The sequence below is a fragment of the Podarcis vaucheri genome, assembly GCF_965113315.1.
Source record: "Podarcis vaucheri genome assembly, chromosome: 11".
Classification (NCBI taxonomy): Eukaryota; Metazoa; Chordata; class Lepidosauria; order Squamata; family Lacertidae; genus Podarcis; species Podarcis vaucheri.
The window spans coordinates 48,509,031-48,529,851 of NC_138749.1; the positions used below are offsets into that span (position 1 = coordinate 48,509,031).

Sequence of the window (20,821 nt, forward strand, 5' to 3'; positions counted from 1 at the left end):
TGTAACCTAGTCTAAGCTTTTCATCCATTTGTGCTTGGGAAAGCTGCAAGAGCTAAACACGTTTTTCCATTTCTCATCTCTGCAATCTCTTCCAGCTCTGTGTATTGTAAAATAAGTCTGTGTAAACACACACTCAAAACTTTTTTAAAATGGCTGCCATTAAAATGTTGACACTGGCAAATATGTAGATCCATTCTATCTCAAGATACAACTGCTATTATTAAGAACTGTTATTTCCTGTTATTTTTAATTGCTTATAGCTTTGCCAGCTTTCATCTTTTGGGAATTTCCATACCAGGTCTTTGCCTCAGGCTGATTCCCCCCCCCCCAATCCGTCAAGGTTTCAGTAAAAACAATTTCTCGATTTGTTTTTTAAAAATAAGGTCAGGCAAAAATATGTTCATTTGACAATACTATAGGCATTTCAAACAAGGGATCTGGATTCTAGTGATGGAAGGCAGTGTTGCAAATTTAGCAGTGTTAATAAAAGTATGGGGGAAAATAGTGATTTCAGAATTTGTTAGAAGCATGTTTATACTGCCTTTCATTATAAATTGCCTTTCATTATAAAAATCTCATGGTGGTGTACAGGATATTTCAAAACAACAAATTGAAACCCAAAATTACCGTATTTTTCGCTCTATAACATGCACCCGACCATAACACGCACTTAGTTTTTAGAGGAGGAAAACAAGAAAAAAATATATTCTAATCGAAACAGTGGATGTATGGTTTTTGTGGTTCATGCTGTGGCCACAGACATGTGATCTGTCGGTGAGTTTGGGGTAGCCCAATGCAAAAATCCTAAGGATCCATGTGGATTCATGCTTTGTAACCACGTTTTTGCACCACTGCGGCCCCAGGCAACAGTGGGTGTGTGATTTTTTTGGTGCAAGCTGTAGCCATGGACATGCTATGTGATCTGATTGTGAATTTGGGGTGACCCTGTGCAAAAATCCTGAGGATCCATGTGGATCCGTGCTTTGTAACCAGGCTCTCTGTCCCTCTCTCCTCCCCACTCCGCGGCTCTTCTCCCACTTTGCTGTTTCAAAGCGAGCCACGGAGGAGGGAAGGAAGGGGAACCATGGATCCTCTGCTCACGACTGCAGCAGATCCCCCCGCCATCCGTAGGCATTCGCTCCATAACACGCACATACATTTCCCCTTACTTTCTAGGAGGAAAAAAGTGAGTGTTATGGAGCAAAAAATACGGTATGTGGCTTTTTTTTAAAAAAAGTAGACCATTACTTCCTTTTTTATTGTGTGGTGGCTTTTATATTGTAGAGTGTTGCTTTGAATTGTTAACCACCTGGCTGAACCCAACAGTAGTAATTAGCTGCCTGTATCCTATGAACAAATTCTACTTTCAGAACAGGATATGGGCCGTTATATAAAAATATGGGGGGGACCCTGTAATCTGACTGTATTCACTAGACAGGGGAGGGTCCCTTCTGTTTAAATGTTCACATTGTATCACAGTTCACCAACTAATGATATATTAATTTAACTAGCACACTTACGTGAAGTGCTTACCGTAACTTTATTTTCACCTACTATTGGTTAGATTCATCAAGTATAGGGATGTTTCTAACAATGGGACTGTGATTCCTATTAATTATTTCCTAGTATCTAACATGTTTGTTATATGCACTCCCTGGTATGCTTTTCAACAAATACCAATATGATTTAAAGCAGTATTTTTATTTATTTATTTCCTGTACGGTCCTTCATCCAAGGATCACAGGGCAGTTTACCGTATAAAAACACAAAAAATACATAATGTAGTAATGAACAAAAATGATTTTTTCTGAGATTCGCTGTTTAAACTTTTGGCTACATACTTGCGTGTATGGTAGCTTGTATACATACACTTTAATTTGTATGTTTCAATAAGTGAATGAAGTTGCGCCTTTTCTAGTTTCAGTCCAACATCAGACGCATTGCCTAGTGGTGCTAATTCCATGCAGTAGCCGTCAGGAGGAAAAGATGGGATATTGCTGTTGGAGTTGGCTTTCATATTGGTCCCAAAGCAGGACAGCTGTTCAACTCAGCAGTGGGGAAATGGTTCCCATCTTCTAAGGCATGGGTAGGCAAACGAAAGCCCCGGGGGCCGGATCCGGCCCAATCACCTTCTAAATCCGGCCCGCGGACAGTCCAGGAATCAGTGTGTTTTTACATGAGTAGAATGTGTGCTTTTATTTAAAATGCATCTCTGGGTTATTTGTGGGGCATAGGAATTCGTTCTTCTTTTTCCAAAATATAGTCCGGCCCCCCAACAAGGTCTGAGGGACAGTGGACTGGCCCCCTGCTGAAAAAGTTTGCTGACCCCTGTTCTAAGAGCTGAATTTCAAATAGCGGAAGGCTTTGGACACTGCATGAAAAGATGACAATCTAATATTCCATATCCTTCCTGTAATCACCTCTTCTCTTTACCTTTAATATGTCTCTTTCCAGTTGCGTGGTGTCCAGCTCTACCTTCCCATCTGAGCTCCTAACTCAATATTCTATGAGACTTTTTAGATCTTAGGTCACTGGCAAAGACACCCATTCCAAACATTTAAAAAGCCATGTAAGCATGTACACTGAGAGGTGTGAAAGTTTTAAAAGTGTTGAAACCGGAGCCATTGTTCCCTGCTAAATGGTAACACTGAGTTAAAAAACAAAAAAAGGTCAGCTCAATTAGGATTTTGCAAGATTGCGACTTCAGTGCCTGTCTGGTATATTCATCTTGGCAAGTTGGCTGATAGTTTGCAAGTGTTTATGAGCACATACCAGTGCAAATAGATTGTCTTCATCACTACGTACACAAAAGCAGTCATGAAATCTGTGCAATGTTTTAAGCGCTAGTGGCATGATATAATGAAGTTGTATTCCATTAAGCACTTGTATACAGGGGAACAAAATGTCATCACCTGAGTGTAGCCGCAATTCAGTAATACAACCTCATCTGTTCCATCAACTAGTTTTGCTCTGATCAATAAGCAGTTTTCTGTGGCCTTTCACTACTGTCAAGTATCATTGAGTGATGTAAATACACATCAGAAACTAGAAACTTGACAGCTCACCCAGACTAAGGAGGGAAGGAAGGAGGGAGGGCAGACTAGTGGAATTGACAAAGATGACAGCTGACATCTGCTGTGTATAAATTATTTGGTATCGCTACACACACAACTTCTTTTCTATTGTCTGTGAACATACCACTAAATTACCATTAACTGACGGATTTTAGGTCCAAATTTTAGGTCCAGTTTTGCAGAATACACAGTCATATTAAAAAAAACCTTCGAAAATGTACATCCCTGAATACGATAAATCTTGGTAACTACTTCAAAGAAACAAAACCGTTCATATTTTCAAGTATCTAGTTTTAAAATATTGGGTTGTATCCAGCAAAATTCTACTCAGAACAGACCAAGTAAAATTTATGTAACTAAGTTTTGTAATGTCCATTAATTTCATTGGGTGTACTCTGAATATGACTACTGTTGGATACAGTCTATTGATTTTAATACACAGATAATTATTCAGGATTTAAACATGCTCATTTACCTAACAAGCCCTGCAATGGAACTTTCCCCTTTACCTGCACCCAAAAAAAAAATTGGCTCAGGGGGTCAAGAAAATTCCTGGGGAAAGAAGAGGGGGGATCATTCTACCTGGCAAGCTGAAATGCTTTGCACATATGGAACTTTTTAAAAATGCTAGTTTCCCTGTTAAATCAAAGATTATGCAGTAACAGTAGTTGGTGCATTTAGCCTTGTATAAAAAATAAGAAATGGAAAGCTCTCAGAGCGTTGCTCATACAGTTGTTGTTTTCTTTTTTAAAAAGTTGCAATATGTTATATTTCCATAGCAATAAGGCTTCATGCAGGTATTGCTTAATCATGGTTCCTTTCTCTCTTTCTCCCACAAATTTTCTCCTCTTTTCCGTTTTCAGCATTCACCATGGTTTGACTGTGACCTGGTTTGCACAATCAAATCCTGCCTTAATAAACCAGGTTATGCATAATAGCTTGCAAACAAACAAACAAACCAGGATTCATAAGCCAGCTTTAGACTTCCACTTTGTATCCTGGCTTCTGGTCTAACCATTAGCCATAGTTTCATCTTTGCGTGTAACAGGAAACTGTGGTTAACTCTGACTTTCTGGCTTGTTTCCCCATTCCCGTTCAGAGAGGAATGATAGAGCTATGTGCTAAGGCAGGATTTAATTAATCCCAAGGCAGCCATAATATCAGCTTGTATCTAATCCTGCCCATAGTAAGCTTTAAACCAGAGTTTGAACATGTGCTTTGAAGCTATGCCATGTTTAACAATGTGCTCCTGAAGGTTACTCCCAGTTGCTTAATGGTTAAGAAATTTGAAAGCGTCGTATCTCCACTAAGCCAAGGCCATGCATATATAGAAAACAGAACATCTGTTTAATTGAAAGTACTTGCATAATTATTGTTCTTCTAAGACTGCACCTCACTTACTTATTTTTAACTTTATAAACCATGTAGCTACAGTTGAGGAATGCTGTTTGCTTCCCGATATTTAGAAAAGTAGGATGAATACATAAAACTATTTTCTGCGCAGTTAACCATATGGATCAATACACTGTGCCTCTAGGCCATTCTGTCATGCTTTTACAAAGCACTGCAGAACTCGTCTATTAAATAATTAACCTTGTTATAAAATGAATGAGTGGAGTTTTTAAACCTTTTAAATGGTATTTTTACATCAGGTTTATGTCATCAACCTCCCATATGGTAGAGGAGGTGAAAATCTCTGCTTGCTTAAGCTTGAATGTAACCGTTCTCTCGCTAAAGATGAGCATGGAATGATGTTTGATCTTTCAAGGCGTTCCCTGCTTTGATATACCACTGGTATTGCCGGTACTGTATTCTCATTCTCAGCCATTCCATTGTGGAAGGAGCTATCCTGGCTGCTTAACCGAGCTATTCACTTTCCCTTAATTTATTATTTATTTTCAAAATCAGTACTGCAGCTTTCAAATAAGATCCAGAAGTACACCCAAATTATGAATCTGCTGCTTTGAAACAAGTATAAAGCTGCCCAGAACAGTTTGAATACCTATTTCTGGTTCACTGGAATCTTTCACCATCTGTCTTGTCTGGATTAAACTTCTAGAGTTTAGATTCTCATCCCAACCCAAAGATGGCTTTCAGGAGAAGACATTATATTTAAATTCTGGCTTTTGAAGATGGATATATTGGTTTATTTGCTGTAATGACCGTCTTTGTTTCTGATATTTAATTTGTTTCATAGCTCTAATTTTATTGGTATATTCCAGTTTCGTACCCCTCAACTGTTCCGCTTTGAGCAGCATATTCCAGTATTATAGAAGTCACCCTGGCTTCTGATTGGATCCCTTGCACATTGCACATACTCCTTCCGGTTCAAGAGTTCTCTGTCAAATTTCAGGTGATTTCCCCTCACGTACAGCACAGACATCAGAAGGGAGGGTATAGATTTCCAAATTATCTGGAACTCTGAGTGACGCCAGGGAAAGGAGGTACTCAGCGCACCTGACTTCCCACTTGCATGTACAACTCAACCATTGCAATGTCCAAACAGGACTAGATTAAAGACTGGATGGCAGGGCAAACCCTGCTGTCCAACAAGACCACTCCTGAAAAAAAGAAGGAGTTTCAGAAGCAGACTGTTAAGCACAACACAACAAGCAGCTACGCTGGGTGATGGTAAGGTGAAACAGACCTGAATTAGATCACAGCCCTAAGCCTTTACTTGATGTCGTTCTGTGAAGTGTCATGTCATCTCCACAATCACTTACATTATTATTTTTATTATTAATTATTTTTAACCATTCCTGGCATTTCCACTTCGTGCTGCTTATTAAGACTTCAGAGATACAAACCAGTAGCTCAGTAATTGCTTTCTTGAATCTGCCTTTAATAATTACATTTAGTAAAGCTGTATTGAAAATTAGAAAGGCAGAGACTAATGGAAAACTAGATTTTTCACTGAATTAGAAAGCAAGACAATCCATATATTGACAACATTTCAAGTTGAAACAGATCAGGAAAACTGTTTTGGACTGTCTGTTCAAAGAGCCAAACAGAGGCCTGATGTGCAGTGGCATCTACATTTTATACCGACAGAGAAACTATAAGAGATTTCATGTAAATAGCTGTCTTGAGAGGATAATGCAATTCCAATTTGAATGCAAGTCTTTTGAATTTGGGGTGGAGGGGCACTGAATTTTCTCTTTTGGCGTGTAACAAAACAAGGAAACTGAGCTGTTCTGCTAATTGAGTGAAACCATCTTTAAATTAGAAAGGAAAAATGTTTCATTGAAAAATGTAGCAAATATCAATAGTACAAAGAAGTTTATCTGAATACTTGGCTCATAGGTGACATACAATTTGAAGTTTTTAAAAAGCTATCCTCACTGGCCTCTCCTTTTCTACCTGACTAGCTGTGCTAGCTATTACTTGGACGCAGGTGGCGCTGTGGGTAAAACCTCAGCGCCTAGGGCTTGCCGATCGCATGGTCGGTGGTTCGAATCCCCGCGGCAGGATGAGCTCCCGTCTTTTAGTCCCAGCTCCTGCCCACCTAGCAGTTCGAAAGCACCCCTAAGTGCAAGTAGATAAATAGGTACCACTTTATAGCGGGAAGGTAAACGGCGTTTCTGTGTGCTGTGCTGGTGCTGGCTTGCCAGAGCAGCTTCGTCACGCTGGCCACGTGACCCGGAAGTGTCTCTGGACAGCACTGGCCCCCGGCCTCTTTAGTGAGATAAATTTACCTTTTTTTGACCTCTTATGGCAGCCTTTGAGGAAATGAACAATCACTCTTGCAGGGGGTCATTTCATCCTTGGTAGTGAATTTGGGGTTTTTCTTTAACTATATGCAAAGAGTTTGGGTGTGGAGTTCGTTAAAAAGCTTTTGAAGCAGGGATTGACTGATGTGACCTTTCAGATGGACAGAGCAACTGTATCTGTTTCTAAAATAGCACGACTGCATAAGAATTTCCCTTGCATTCCTCATGTATTACCTTCTTCTTTTGAGAATTTGCAGAGACTGAGAGATAGGATGGTCTTTAGTGAAGCCCAGTTAAATCTGATGCCCTCAGATGATTTAAAAGCAAGTTTCCAAAACATGCCATATTCTGAACGTATCTGTCGTTGTAACTTAAACTGTGTTGTGGGGACCTTGTGCATATTATTATATGTTGTCTTTTGTATAATGCATTGGGAAAACAACACTTGGGACAAATTTTAGGGAGAAATGAAGAGAGGTCTGACCTCGAGTCTGTAATTTATCTGCTAGGCAGACAAGATAAATATACAACTGTGAAGACTGCACGTTTTCTATCTGCAGTAGCTGATGAGAGGGGAGAATTCTTGAGAGAGACTCCTGTGTCTTGTCAGGGAGATTCAGAATTTGCAAAGTTTGTTTTATCCTTTTAATCGCTTGCTTGCTTTTATTCATAGTTGTGTAAACTCATTTCATTTTAGTATTTATTGAAAGAGGCACAATTTTATTTTATTTATAAGGGCACATGATCTGCCAGGGAGATCTGGCATTTTAAGCTTTTTGTGTTTTATTTGAGTCTGATGAATAGAATAGATTAGCTCAGATCAAATTCATTTATTTCTAAATACCTTTCCTCTCCCTGTGGCCTCTTGCACCTGGAACCAGAAGCTGTGAGAAACAGCAGCAGCAGCCCAAATGAAGAAGCCTTGCCCTGTGAGGGACTAAAAATTAATTAACTAATTTGGCCACTTAAAAGAGAAGTGAAAACTTTCTATTTTCTCTTTGCATCCGCACTGCAGGAGAGAGGAGGGGAGAGCACACAAACCTGATGTTTCCCTAATACAGTGTTTCCCAAACGTGGGTCTCCAGCTATGTTTGGACTACAGTTCCCATCATCCCTGACCACTGGTTCTGCTAGCTAGGGATGATGGGAGTTGTAGTTCAAAAACAGCTGGAGACCCAAGTTTGGGAAACACTGCCCTAAATCTAATCCAGTGATGAGGATCCATCAGTCTGCCAGACCTTCCACAAGGCCATTTTCACAAAGTCATGCCCGCTTGTCTTACACCTGAATTCATCTATGCCATCATGCGTGGTGCAGGGAAGGATGTGGCTGGGGAGAATGGGAATTTGTGAGTGCTTGCAAAGTCATGAGTGTGGAGCTTTGCAAGCCCCACTTATCAGCTAATCACCAGTGTTTGCAAAGTATTGTGCCTTTGCCCTTACAGCCTGATTTCAAACCATGTAGGCCTGGTGTCCTTGCGACGTCAGGCAGTTGACTGGTGGGTGACCCCCCCCACCTGCCAAACTAGGCCCAGGGATGGGTAAAGGAATATAAAGATCCAGTCCAATTAGATTCCCATCCCTGCACTAAACCAATTGATTCACTTTTAAGAGTCCATATGTATGGTTTTAACGTGCGTATATTCAACTATAATTTTAACCTGACAGTTTTAAAAGAAACATAAGCAGCACTCTTGACATTTGAAATATTTGAATAAGAAGTTCAGTTTTTATTTTGCCCAGGGCCCAACCACCTTCCTTCTCAAAGTGGACTATTGATAAATTCCCATCTGCAATTGTTTCACTTTCACAGTATTTCTCCTTCCTGGTTATTCTGGCAAAGGGAATGGAAGGAGCAGTATAGGAATTACTGGGTACAGAAGATGAAGCAGATTCGTTCTCCATTGCTCCAAATGGCAGAAGGTATAATGTTGTTAGTGTAAGCTTGTTATATTTACAGTACTGAAATGTTGGTTGTTCTGTATGTTGTTACATTTGTTATTACATTGCTGCTTCGTTATGTTACTATGAAATTGTTCTTGCAAGGGTTGATTTTGAGATGTATTCCAGTTTTTGTTGTTGTTCAAACATGATTCTTGGTCTACTGAGACTGTCAGGGATACTGCAGTTATGTCCTGCAGAAAGCTGGACGAGATAAGAATTAAGTTCTCTTTAAATTCTGTGAATGTCTTTCAGAGCTCGAAGCGTGGTATGAGCTGGCCTATTCATATCCCACTATGGTTTTGATGTTTTTGTTGTACTTCCCTAAGTTCTTCTGTCTTTCTTTGAACTTCTTTATAAATACGAAACCTGTTAAATTGTTTTGTTAGTCTTCCTTTGGTACCAAATCATTGATGAATCAGAAAATGTTCTTTTAGAGATCTGTCAGCTAAGACAATGCTCAGTTACAAGTTTTCCTTTCCCATTCCTCCATGCCCTTTGAACTTTCCTCATTTGTATTATAATGGATTCAATGGTACGTTGAGTTCTGCATATCCTTTAATATTCTAGAAAGCTTAAAGCTTCTTGCTTTTTTATGACTTCCATTAAAATACCATATTTTTTGCTCTATAAGACTCACTTTTTCCCTCCTAAAAAGTAAGGGGAAATGTGTGTGTGTCTTATGGAGCGAATGCAGGCTGTGCAGCTATCACAGAAGCCAGAACAGCAAGAGGGATCACTGGTTTCGCTGCGCAGCGATCCTTCTTGTTGTTCTGGCTTCTGAAATTCAGAATATTTTTTTTCTTGTTTTCCTCCTCCAAAAACTAGGTGCGTCTTGTGGTCTGGTGCGTCTTATAGAGCGAAAAATACGGTATAAGTTGACCGTGCAGTGTGCATCCTTTCTGTTTTTGTATTACTGGATCCTGCTGATGCTTTAAGAGTTCCAGTAATCACATATTAGAATAACAAAATAACCAATAAGATTTCCCCTCTCGGTCGCATCTGGTTCTTTATGGTCAGAATAGCTATTTCTTTTTGTTCTTGTATAGCTATGTTCAACATACTTAGAAGGGATAGCTTGCTTTTAGTCAGTGAACTATAGTCAGATCTGTTTCATCTGTTTTGTAAAATTGATTCTGAAATGGGTTGTTATCTCTTGAATGCTCTCTAGGTTGCCTATGAGAAATCTTGACCTGAGTGGAATTAGTTGTGATGATGTTCAAGGGATACAGGCGGCCAATAAAAATGCAGATTAGGTTCATCAGCATTCAACCAGGATTTGTAAAGTTGACTAATGCTAGTTCGCAAGCAGGTGACCTCTTATGTTTTTGTTTCCTTTTGTTGTTTTTAGTTAGTGTTTGTGTTTAATCAGATTATGCATTAAGGGGGTATATTCGTGGACCTATAATAAATATGCATTTCATTCATTGCATCATATTATTATTAAAATGCTAGTGCTACAGAAGATGCACTCTGTATTTGCTGTCACTAGTGATTCCAGAAATGATTGAAAAGATGGTTTCAAAAAGAGGTAAGGAAAGTTCATATTAAATGGAGTGAGGATGAGCTGATTGACACATGTCAGAAAACAGTTGTCATTCCTTGAATTATCTATATAGATTTTCCCTCTCAAGATTCACTTCCTGACACTTAGGCATTCCCGAAATTCTTTGTAAGATCATGCCTTCCAGCACAGGCACCTATCCTGACCTAGCAGCTTTTATTTTTTTAATTCCCAGGAAAGCTTCCTGCATCCAGTAGGCAGAACTGGAGGAGCTTAAAGTCAGTATCCAGATTTCAGTATGTTCTTCTTCTAGTTAGAATTATTTTAAAATCATTACATCATTGCTATTTCGTTAAACGTATGTCTTAAATATTTTTATAGAGAATAGTTCTAAAAACCAAAGCATTCTTTTGAATGGTTTGTTGACTCATCCAAAGTCATTTTTTAGGAACTAGAAGTGAATTATATTACTGTGCATAAGCTCTTACTACAATTCTTGAGTATATGAGTCATTAACAGAAAGCAATTATTTTCTTTTTTAAAAAAGAAACTTTTTACATGCTGAAGCAGACCATTCCTGGGTCACATTCAAATGCTTGCTGAAAGAAAAACAGATGAGAGAGAAGTGATTAGGGTATTTAAAAGAGAAAACACGATTTTAAACTTTAACCAACATGGGAGAAAAATAACAAACACAATTGTTTGCATTTGGAACGAGACAAACTCAACTTAGACATCAGACCTTATTTTCACGAACCTTTCATTTTCTTTGTATAAACCTTTCTTCTGAAGGATGGACTGGTCAAATTTTGGACCTCTTCCTTGTTCTGACAGAATCAGCCATCTGTAGAGTGTTTTCTGCTCTTCATGAGGAACCTCCACAAGCTTCCAGAGAATCCTAGGGGTCTTGGGAACAGAGTGTGAAAACCAGAGCTATAGTGGATTGAATGTTCTGTTGGAAACTGACAAAGTTACCATTAAATGTAGGGTCTAAAATCACTTAAGGAAATCAGCCCTGAGTGCTCACTGGAAGGACAGATCCTGAAGCTGAGTCTCCAATACTTTGGCCACCTCATGAGAAGAGAAGACTCCCTGGAAAAGACCCTGATGTTGGGAAAGATGGAGAGCACAAGGAGAAGGGGATAACAGAGGATGAGATGGTTGGACAGTATTCTCGAAGCTACCAGCGTGAGTTTGACCAAACTGCGGGAGGCAGTGGAAGACAGGAGTGCCTGGCGTGCTCTGGTCCATGGGGTCACGAAGAGTTGGACACGACTAAACGACTAAACAACAGCAACAAAATCACCTGGCTTCACCACTGTCTGCAGTTCACTGTTGTATGTGCACTGCCAGCCAATAGCTTTGCAGGGTTTGGGGCAGGAATCTTTTTGAACCCTACCTGAAGCTGCCCTGGATTGAACCTTGGACTTTCTGCATCCAAAGCATTGTTCGAAGTTCCCCAAGAGCCAGGAATCTTTGCAACTGGCACGGGTCCAATTGCGACCACATGGAGATCTGTGGATGCCAGGTTGGCATCTGACATCTCCATCTGGCAGGGCCCTCCAGTTGTCTGAAGCAGGTAAGCAGAAGAGCTTATATACTCCATTTATCTCCTACCTTTTTCTCCAGAGAGTACAGTGGTATCTCGGTTTTCGAACGTAATCCGTTCCAGAAGACTGTTCGAGTTCCGAAACGTTCGAAAACCTAGGCGCAAAGGGCAGTCTGCAAATTCAGTAGAGAAAATTGGGGGGAAACTCAGCAGAAGCCGTTCGACTTCTGAGGCGCGTTCAAAAACTGAAGCATTTATTTCTGGGTTTTCTGCATTCGAAAACCAAAACATTAAACTTCGGGAACATTCAAAATTTGAACCCGGATCTCCCGGGTCCTAGTCCAACACTCTGACCGCTACACCACACTTGCTTCCTAGAGTACTGCTGCTATGGGGCAGCTATTTAAATAAAGTAGGTAAATAAATATAGGGAAAGGAAACCGTCACTTAGAGAAGGATCTGAAACATTTTCCTTGAAGCTTGAATTTGTTTTATTTGATGTTTTAATGTGCTGTAAAGCACTTTGAGATTTTTCTAAAAAAATATAAAGTGGTATTGAAATGAAATAATGATGATGCTAATTTCATTTTTAAATAAAATGGCGCCTAGACATTCTGTTGTGGCAACCGTAATCTAGGTTTAGGGTGTGACTTGGCAATTCACTTATATATCAATGAGTTTTTGACCCTGATCCAAAGCATATATTCTACACTGAGCTATAGCCCTTCCCATTATGTCACTGTCTCTCAATCACAAGGCTTAAAATTGGAATGCAGACAGAGAAGGAATATGGTTCTGGTTCTGGAAATTGGGATGGATATGCTTTTTTGCTATACTGAGATGGGAGATAGTCTCCCCAACTTACGACTGTCTTTCATATTTTTATTATAACTGGTAATCAGATGATGACTTACTGGTCTATGTTAGAAAATAATTTTAAATAAAGACAGCTGTTATGCAGATTGATCCAAGAACCTTGAAAGACTTTGTTATGGCTTCCTAAAAAGAATTCTTAAAACAGGACTTTGATTTAATAGGCCCCATTTCTTCCTCTCCAGCCTTTTGATGGTTATAAAATAAAATGTCATCTACTTGGCATGATGGTCAGAGGGAAAAAATATGAGTTTCCACACGTACTTCAAACCAAAAGCTATTCCTCCTATTCTTGGTTTATATGAGTTAAATTCTGGCAGACATTTTAAATGTCTAATTGTTATCCCTATTAGGTATTGGCTCCATGCAGAAAAAAATACTTTGCTACGGATTGAGCATGGATTTTATTATGGTAATGGTGAGAAATTAAGATTATTTGGCTGACAAATCGTTGTAGATCTTATCTGTTCTATTTAATGCACTTACTGATTATGCAGTTAAAAGACAATGTATAGCACTGTATGTTTGCCGGTTGCTAAATGGATCAAACCAGATAAATGAATAATACACATTTAACCTATTAACGAGTTTTCTGTTTACTTAAGAAGTTACAGCCAATCAAAAATGGGATTTGTTCACAACTGAGGCCATGGCTTGCAGGAAGTGTTCTTAACTCTGAATCCTGTGTCCTAGTGAAAATTGTCGCTCTACTTGCTCCCCCAAAGTCTATCATTTTCCTTGAAAGGGAAACTACCATTTCTCCCAATAGCTGCTTCTGTCCTAGGGCAGGGATGGGGGAAGGGAATGGTTAACCTCTTTCTAGAATGGGATATGAATATTTTTCGATGGTTAGACATTGAGGTGGCAGGAGGCTGTCGGGGATTCCCAGTCCTTATGGGAAGTCCCATTATTCTCTCAACTTTAAGATAAGAATATGGTATGGTAAATGTATGAATATTTTATATGGGGATTGTTCATGTCATGTAAACACAATTGTTAGGGTTTAAATTGCTAAAAACTCATTACTTGTTGCTTGGTAAGATCTTTTATAGATGACCTTTACTGCTTATTATGAAAATTTCTACATGCATGTCCATATTTCATAAAACCTCAAAATGTTTAAAGGAAAGTTTCCCTTTCTTTTATGCACAAATCTGTATTGCTTCAGAATACACCTATGTTCTACATTAGGCTGACCATAGTACTCATGCTGAGATTCTAAATAGTGATCAGATAATCACAGTAGGACTAATTGAAATTAAATTAATAGTACGGATGATAAATACACTATTTTGAGGGATGCAAAATGCCCTTCCTCATACTGACATGTGAATGCATAACCAAAAGAATAGCAGTCTTCAGATATTTTCTGAATGTGGAAGGAGTAGAGACAGAGTTTTCTACTACTGGCTTCCCCATTCACTTTCAGCGTAATGTCTGAAAGAGCCTGTGTGCCTATGTGTGAGTATAAGCTCTTTCTGACATTACAATTCTCATTGGCTGCTAGTCCTTTGGATCGCTACAACCCTGGCTCAATGGAGCATTGTTGTCATGTGTGTCAGAGCATTTAATTTGAAGAATTAGTACTCACAGTCATTGGCACCAATGGCTTAAGCTTCCAGAATCAGGTTAAGAAAAGGGAGAGAAAAGGTGAAGGTGACCAAAATGTGCTGTGTAGACAGATTCCATGCAGATTCCAGTACATGATCTGAAATGCTGACTCTTCTATCTCCCTTCTCCATGTAATGTGAACAGATTACCGTATTTTTTGCTCTATAAGACTCACTTTTTCCCTCCTAAAAAGTAAGGGGAAATGTGTCTCTGTGTGTTATGGAGCGAATGCAGGTTGCGCAGCTATCCCAGAAGCCAGAACAGCAAGAGGGATTGCTGCTTTCACTGCACAGCGATACCTCTTGCTGTTCTGGCTTCTGAGATTCAGAATATTTTTTTTCTTGTTTTCCTCCTCCCAAAACTAGGTGTGTCTTGTGGTCTGGTGCATCTTATAGAGTGAAAAGTACATTAGAGTGATAAAAGTATCCTTGTGACAATGTAGAGAACAGGTTCAGGGGTCTTCAGGCATATTGGCCACGTTTACATGTAATGCTAAGCCAAACCATGGCTTGTCGCAAGCATGCTGGTTCAGGTTGAAGGCCTTCTCTGGTTCAGTATCTTGTTCTCAGAGTGACCAGCCAGAAATCTGATTGTGACAGCACTCTCCCAACTTTCGATGTCTAGCAACCTGGCAAATTGCATCCAATTTGCTCCTCCTTTGCCCTTTTAGTTTAGCACAGCACAGCAGCTAAGCCAAGGTTCCCTATCCAAAATCCTTTCTCAAGTTAATTTTAAAAATTCAGTAGTTTCTGGTCTAGAATTGGGTTCTAATATTGGTGCCCTGACTTTATCTAATCCAAGGATCTCCTAATAGAACAAATCCTGGCAGTAGGCACATTTGGTTACTGTAGCAATGGCCTCTCATTATTATGCTTTTCTGCTGGCCCCGGATTTGCTAGGTTATGTTTTCATGAGCATTTTGAGATACTTCTTGTCACCTGCCCTGAGATCTGACCCAGTGACCTGAAAATCAAGAAAATGTCATGTTAGTGGCTACTAATTAGTGGAACTAGAGAGCATCTTCAGCTGGCCTTTCAACCTTCCACGGGAGGAAGCAAAAGCTGTCATACACATCATGCAAAGAAAATGAGCCCAAACCATTTTTTTAATGGTGTAAACACTAGAGCAAGCCCAGCTGAGACTAGAGATGAATATGTAGGTTAGGTGGAAATTAACCTGCAGTATAGTCTTTGCATTTATATTTTATGTGTTCCACAAGACATGCTACCACTATCACTGAATTGTATGTGTGTAAGGTTGTTGATGTACTATATAGCACATCACTGAAAGACCCAGATATTCTTGAGTTGTTTTGCTTTTTATATCTATATCTAAAAAAGCACTTCTACTAGGTTGATTGTATAGTGGAAGTTTTTTAAGCCTCACAAATCTTAATTGTCCTTGGATGTATTTGTGGAGCCCACTGGTTAGCAGGGGATTTAACCAGCACACTCATTAATCAGTGGCTACACCTCAGTATCTCCTGAGTGTCTTGTGTTTGGGGGGAGGGAGCAAATCAGCTTCAGTAATTCTTTCCTTTAAACCCATCACAAAGCAAACAGGGTTTTGAACAGGTAAAGTAATCTCTTGCATTGGTTTTTACAGGTCTTTAAGATAGAGGTACTAATGAATGGAAGAAAGCACTTTGTTGAAAAGCGGTATAGTGAATTTCATGCTCTTCATAAAAAGGTAAATATTGTACGTAAGTTGTTAAAGTGATTCTGCTTGAACCTTCCCTCCACTTGTTCCAAAGTGATTTCTCTGGTTTCTGAATCTTTTGTGTTTCATTTATTTTGTCTTTCTAGCCCTGTGAGGAAAGGATACAATATTTAGGGCTCTTTAGGGGGAAAGGCAAGTAAAGATAAAGGGGCATAAAATTGCACATGGTGTGGTGGAGAAAGTTAGATGTTTTTCTTCCTTTTGCATAATACTAGAATCCCAGGGTTATCCAAAGAAGCTGAATTATGAAAGATTTGAGACAAGCAAAAGATAGAGTTCACCCCCACAACATGTAGTAATGGCCACCAGTTTGAATGGCTTAAAAATAGGATTAGAAGAATGGCGGGTAATGGCTACAAGTCATGATGGCTTTGTCCTATGTCCTCTGCTTTATCTTACCTCCTCTGTTCGAAGCAGATGGGAGGATGGGCTGTTTTAAAGCCCTTTGTACACATTCACAGAGCAGGGCTGGGGCGTTTACAAAGGGTTTACGTACCCCCCCCCTCTCCTCCCAGTTTCTCTTTTAAACCTCAGCAGTTTGAAGGAGAAGTGGGAAAGGGGATGTGCTCTGATCTGCCCATCAGAGAATGATGGAGAATGATGAAAGCCCTACCTTCAAGTGGACTGAAGGTGCACTGTGCTCCATCCGTCAGCTGATGGAGGATAGGCAGAGAGTAGCATGCTTTGCTGGATCCATCAAACAACTGGGGAGCTTTAAGCTCCCAATTGCTCAATTGAAACCCTCCTTTCACCCATGTGGCTTGCTAAAAATGGTCTGCCAGGCCAAATGAGGAGACCTAGAGGGCTACATTCAGTCTGGAGGCTCCTCACCCCTGTTTATGTGATGCAACCATACTTTTTTTTTTTTAAGTGTGCTCAACTCACATAGCATTTTATCAGGAAGTGGGGATGTGTTGTAAGAGGAAGAAGGTGCGTGCCTTAATTCTCCCAAACTAGAAATACTACAAACAAACAAAAAATCACTTATGAGAGGTCAGTGGAATTTCAGTGGAATTTTGGGGTTTTCCCTTTCTGCCTTACTGTTTTTCTTATTAAATACCTCTCCTAGAACAATTGTGTGGGTGTATGAGCCATTGTATTGTATAGTCTTCCTTGAGCAATGGTTTTGGATGTTCAAACTTTTTATCAGCAGAGACTTTTGTTGACACAGCTTTCAATAGGGTGACATCTCCTCAGGCTCAAAGATGAAATGTAAATTTCTCAACTCCTGTGGGTGTGCACGTCAAAGTCAATTTTGAGTTTCTGTCTTTGCAGTTGCACACACACATCCATCACATTCATTTAGAGGTGAGAGAATACCTATGTCGCCTTGTATCAAATATAGGAAATCCACTCTAAGTGCTTTTCACTTTCTCTTTTTCTCTTTTGAATCGTAGAGGGCCTTCTGCTTGGAACCTTGTTAATCATTCATTCAGCTTTACAAATGTTTCTCTGGCTCATCTTTATAGCAGTCCTGAGTTGCGGTTGTTACTACACACGAGAGAGACCTAAGGATAAGAGAGGGTGACTTGATAAAGGCCGCACAGATGTCTCCCAGTAGTTAGTTGTTTAAGACATATGTATCCTGGCCTTCCATCATAAAATAATCCAAAGGGTGGCTAGCAACATAAAGAAAATCCATATGCATATCATAAAAGCAACACAATGGAAGATAAGCACAACAAATTAAACAGGGTGACTAACCAGCAGATGAGATATGGAGCTTTCCCATCCTTGACAATCCATTTTGGTAAATCTCCTGATGTCACAGAACCTCAGGTGATTCAATTTCAGATGAAGAACTGGGAGCACGCTGGAGAGTGCAGTCCTGATTCTTCCTTTCTTCCTATACAGGTGTGGCTTGTGCCATTCCTTCAAAGGAAGACTTCCAATCCATTGCGTGGAATCCAGTGTAGTGCTAAGACCATTGTTCCATCAGCACGGGGATTTCTGTTCGTTCAACAGAACATTCTCCCCCACCTTTGTGGGCTCCCTAAATACGGCCTAGGAGTTTTCTCAACCATCTGGAGCAGGTTTGGGGAGGGCATGGGGAGCAGGGAGGAAAACTATTGATGTGCAAACAAAAATCCTTGCACTGATGGAATGTGTTAGTAGAAGACGGTTAATGCACATTGAAATAATAGTGCAAGCCCATGTTTTGTAAGGCCTTGTCAAGCAACTTTACCTACCCAACCACTTCTTAAAGTCCTCCAAATTTAAAAGGTGGTTTGGGGGCTGGAAGGAAGACAGAATAAAAAAAAGCTATGTATGCAATCCTATAGCTACCACAAGGGAAGTACAGTTACACTTATTCCATTGGAACCATTTTCCAGTGCCTGGAATAGGTCACCAATAGAGCACAATATACATCCGAGTTAAGATTTACTGAACTTCATTTTTCTGTTGTGTTTTTCATTGTGATTTCAGTTGAATTCCCTTGGTTCCTTGCTTTCTGTTTCTTCAAATATCTGTGAAATATGGGTGGTTCAGTATTGCACAGCTTATTTGTTGTTTTCTAAATGCGTAATCCTGGAAAGGGGCTAACGTCAATTGTATTTTGAGCAAGTGATACCGTTTTTAAGGTTTGTTTATACACGTAATACACAAGAGTGCAGCTAAAATCTGTGTTAAACTAAATTCTTTAGATTTTATTAGGTGTGTAGATTGGCCACTTCACGTAGTAATATTTAGCTGACATAACAGAATGCTTAGTTCTTGCTTTAAGAAATTGCACGGCATGTTCCCTGTTAATAGTATTTATTTCAAATTCACTTCACCATCTTGTATACAATAACATTTGTAATGGAATAAAGTCAGTTTATTTGTAGACTGTTAAGGTTTTTGATAACAAAATTCATTTCGCTGTCTTTCTGTCTCCCCGACCCTCCTTCCTGTTTCTTTCTAGTTTTGTATTCCCTGTTTTTACCTCTCTTGAAATGCTTTCCTTTTCATTTCTAAAGGGACTTTATTTGGGAGAAATGTATTTCTGTTCATATTTGTAGCTTAAGAAATGCATAAGAACACCAGAAATCCCTTCGAAGCATGTAAGGAACTGGGTGCCCAAAGTTCTGGAACAGCGTCGGCAAGGCTTGGAAGCTTATTTACAGGTGAGCTGCTTATAGCAATTCCTATTTCCTTGAACTATGGGTTGGATCCAGACTTAGTCATGGTTTGAGCAGACCCACTGAAATCCATCAATGCTCATCCATTGTTTCAAAATATTGACACAGTGAAGAATCATAATAATAAGGTATAAAGGTAAAGGACCCCTGGAAGGTTAAGTCCAGTCAAAGGTGTCTGGGGTTACAGCGTTCATCTTGCTTTCAGGCCGAGGGAGCCAGTGTTTGTCCACAGACAGCTTTCCGGGTCATGTGGCCAGCATGACTTATTCACTTCTGGCGTGACGGAACACCGTGACAAAAACCAGAGTGCACGGAAACACCATTTACCTTCCTGCTGCAGTGGTACTTATTTATCTACTTGGACTGGCGTGCTTTCAAACTGCTAGGTTGGCGGGAGCTGGGACAGAGCAATAGGAGCTCACCCCATCGTGGGGATCTGAACGGGTCCAGATCCCCACGAAAACATGGGCTTGCGGTCCAGTATACCTGAAGGAGCGTCTCCACCCCCATCATTCTGCCCGGACGCTGAGGTCCAGCGCCGAGGGCCTTCTGGCGGTTCCCTCATTGCGAGAAGCAAAGCTACAGGGAACCAGGCAGAGGGCCTTCTCGGTAGTGGCGCCCGCCCTGTGGAACGCCCTTCCAGCAGATGTCAAGGCGATAAACAACTACCTGACATTCAGGAGACATCTTAAGGCAGCCCTGTTCAGGGAAGTTTTTAACGTGTGATATTTTATTGTATTTTTGGTTTTTATGGAAGCCGCCCAGAGTGGCTGGGGAGGCCCAGCCAGATGGGCGGGGTATAAATAATAAATTATTATTATTATTATTATTATTATTATTATTATTATTATTATTATTATGAACTGCCAACCTTCTGATCGGCAAACCCAAGAGGCTCAATAGTTTAGACCACATCACCTATTATTATTATTATTATTATTATTATTATTATTATTATTATACTCTGCCCATCAGGCTGCGTTTCCCCAGCCACAGTGAACAACTTGCTATTTCAAACTTGTGTATTCAAGCAACCATTTTATCCCTTCTATATTTATTTGTTTAAGACATTTATAAACTACCCTTTTAATGTAGTAGCTAACTGCTTCTGTACTATCTGGGATATAGTTGTAATGCTGTTGCACTATATTTGAGCTTGGTAAAGCTCTGCGATGCAAATTAAACTGATTCAAAGATAGGCAGTCGAGAACCATCGTAGTGTAATGATTAGAGTGCCAGACTGGGACTGAGGAGACTCTGGCTCAATCTCTGCTTGGTCGTGAAGCTCACTGGGTAACCTGGTTCCAGGCGCAATCTTTCACCCTAAACTAGCTTGCTGGTGAGAAGATAAAATATATGTATGGGAGAGCCTTGAGCTCCTTGGAAGAAAAGTGAGGTATAAATACAATAAACAGTAATAATAGGTGTTGTAAGAATATATGGAATAGGAGAACATACCAATATATACCATCCTCACCATTTTGCTCAGGAAAATATTTACATACTGGCTCAGCTCTCATGTAATACTGAGCCAATTCATGGCTAGACAAGAACATATGAATGTGCGGGTACCTCTAGTAAAAACCACAGTTAACTTCACCGCTAACCTGGTTGTGGTGTCCAAGCTAAGCTACGGATTTGCTTAGCATTATGCCCCAACCTGGGTTTGTGGTTTGTGTCCCCTAGGTAAATCACGGCAAGCCAAACCTTGGCTACAGC

General features: G+C 40.0%; 1 protein-coding gene across 2 annotated transcripts in view; it reads left to right on the plus strand.

Moving 5' to 3' along the window:
* SNX24 (sorting nexin 24) overlaps nt 1-20,821 on the plus strand; it is a 77,443-nt gene that overhangs the window by 21,803 nt on the left and 34,819 nt on the right. The window contains exons 2-4 of one of the 2 annotated variants that reach the window (XM_082191683.1): nt 8,597-8,706; nt 15,867-15,950; nt 18,983-19,087. In XM_082191683.1, coding sequence (XP_082047809.1) covers nt 15,888-15,950; nt 18,983-19,087 — 168 coding nt within the window. In that variant the 5' untranslated portion in view covers nt 8,597-8,706; nt 15,867-15,887. The remainder of the gene's footprint in view (nt 1-8,596; nt 8,707-15,866; nt 15,951-18,982; nt 19,088-20,821) is intronic. The other variant, XM_082191682.1, reaches the window with a different exon arrangement.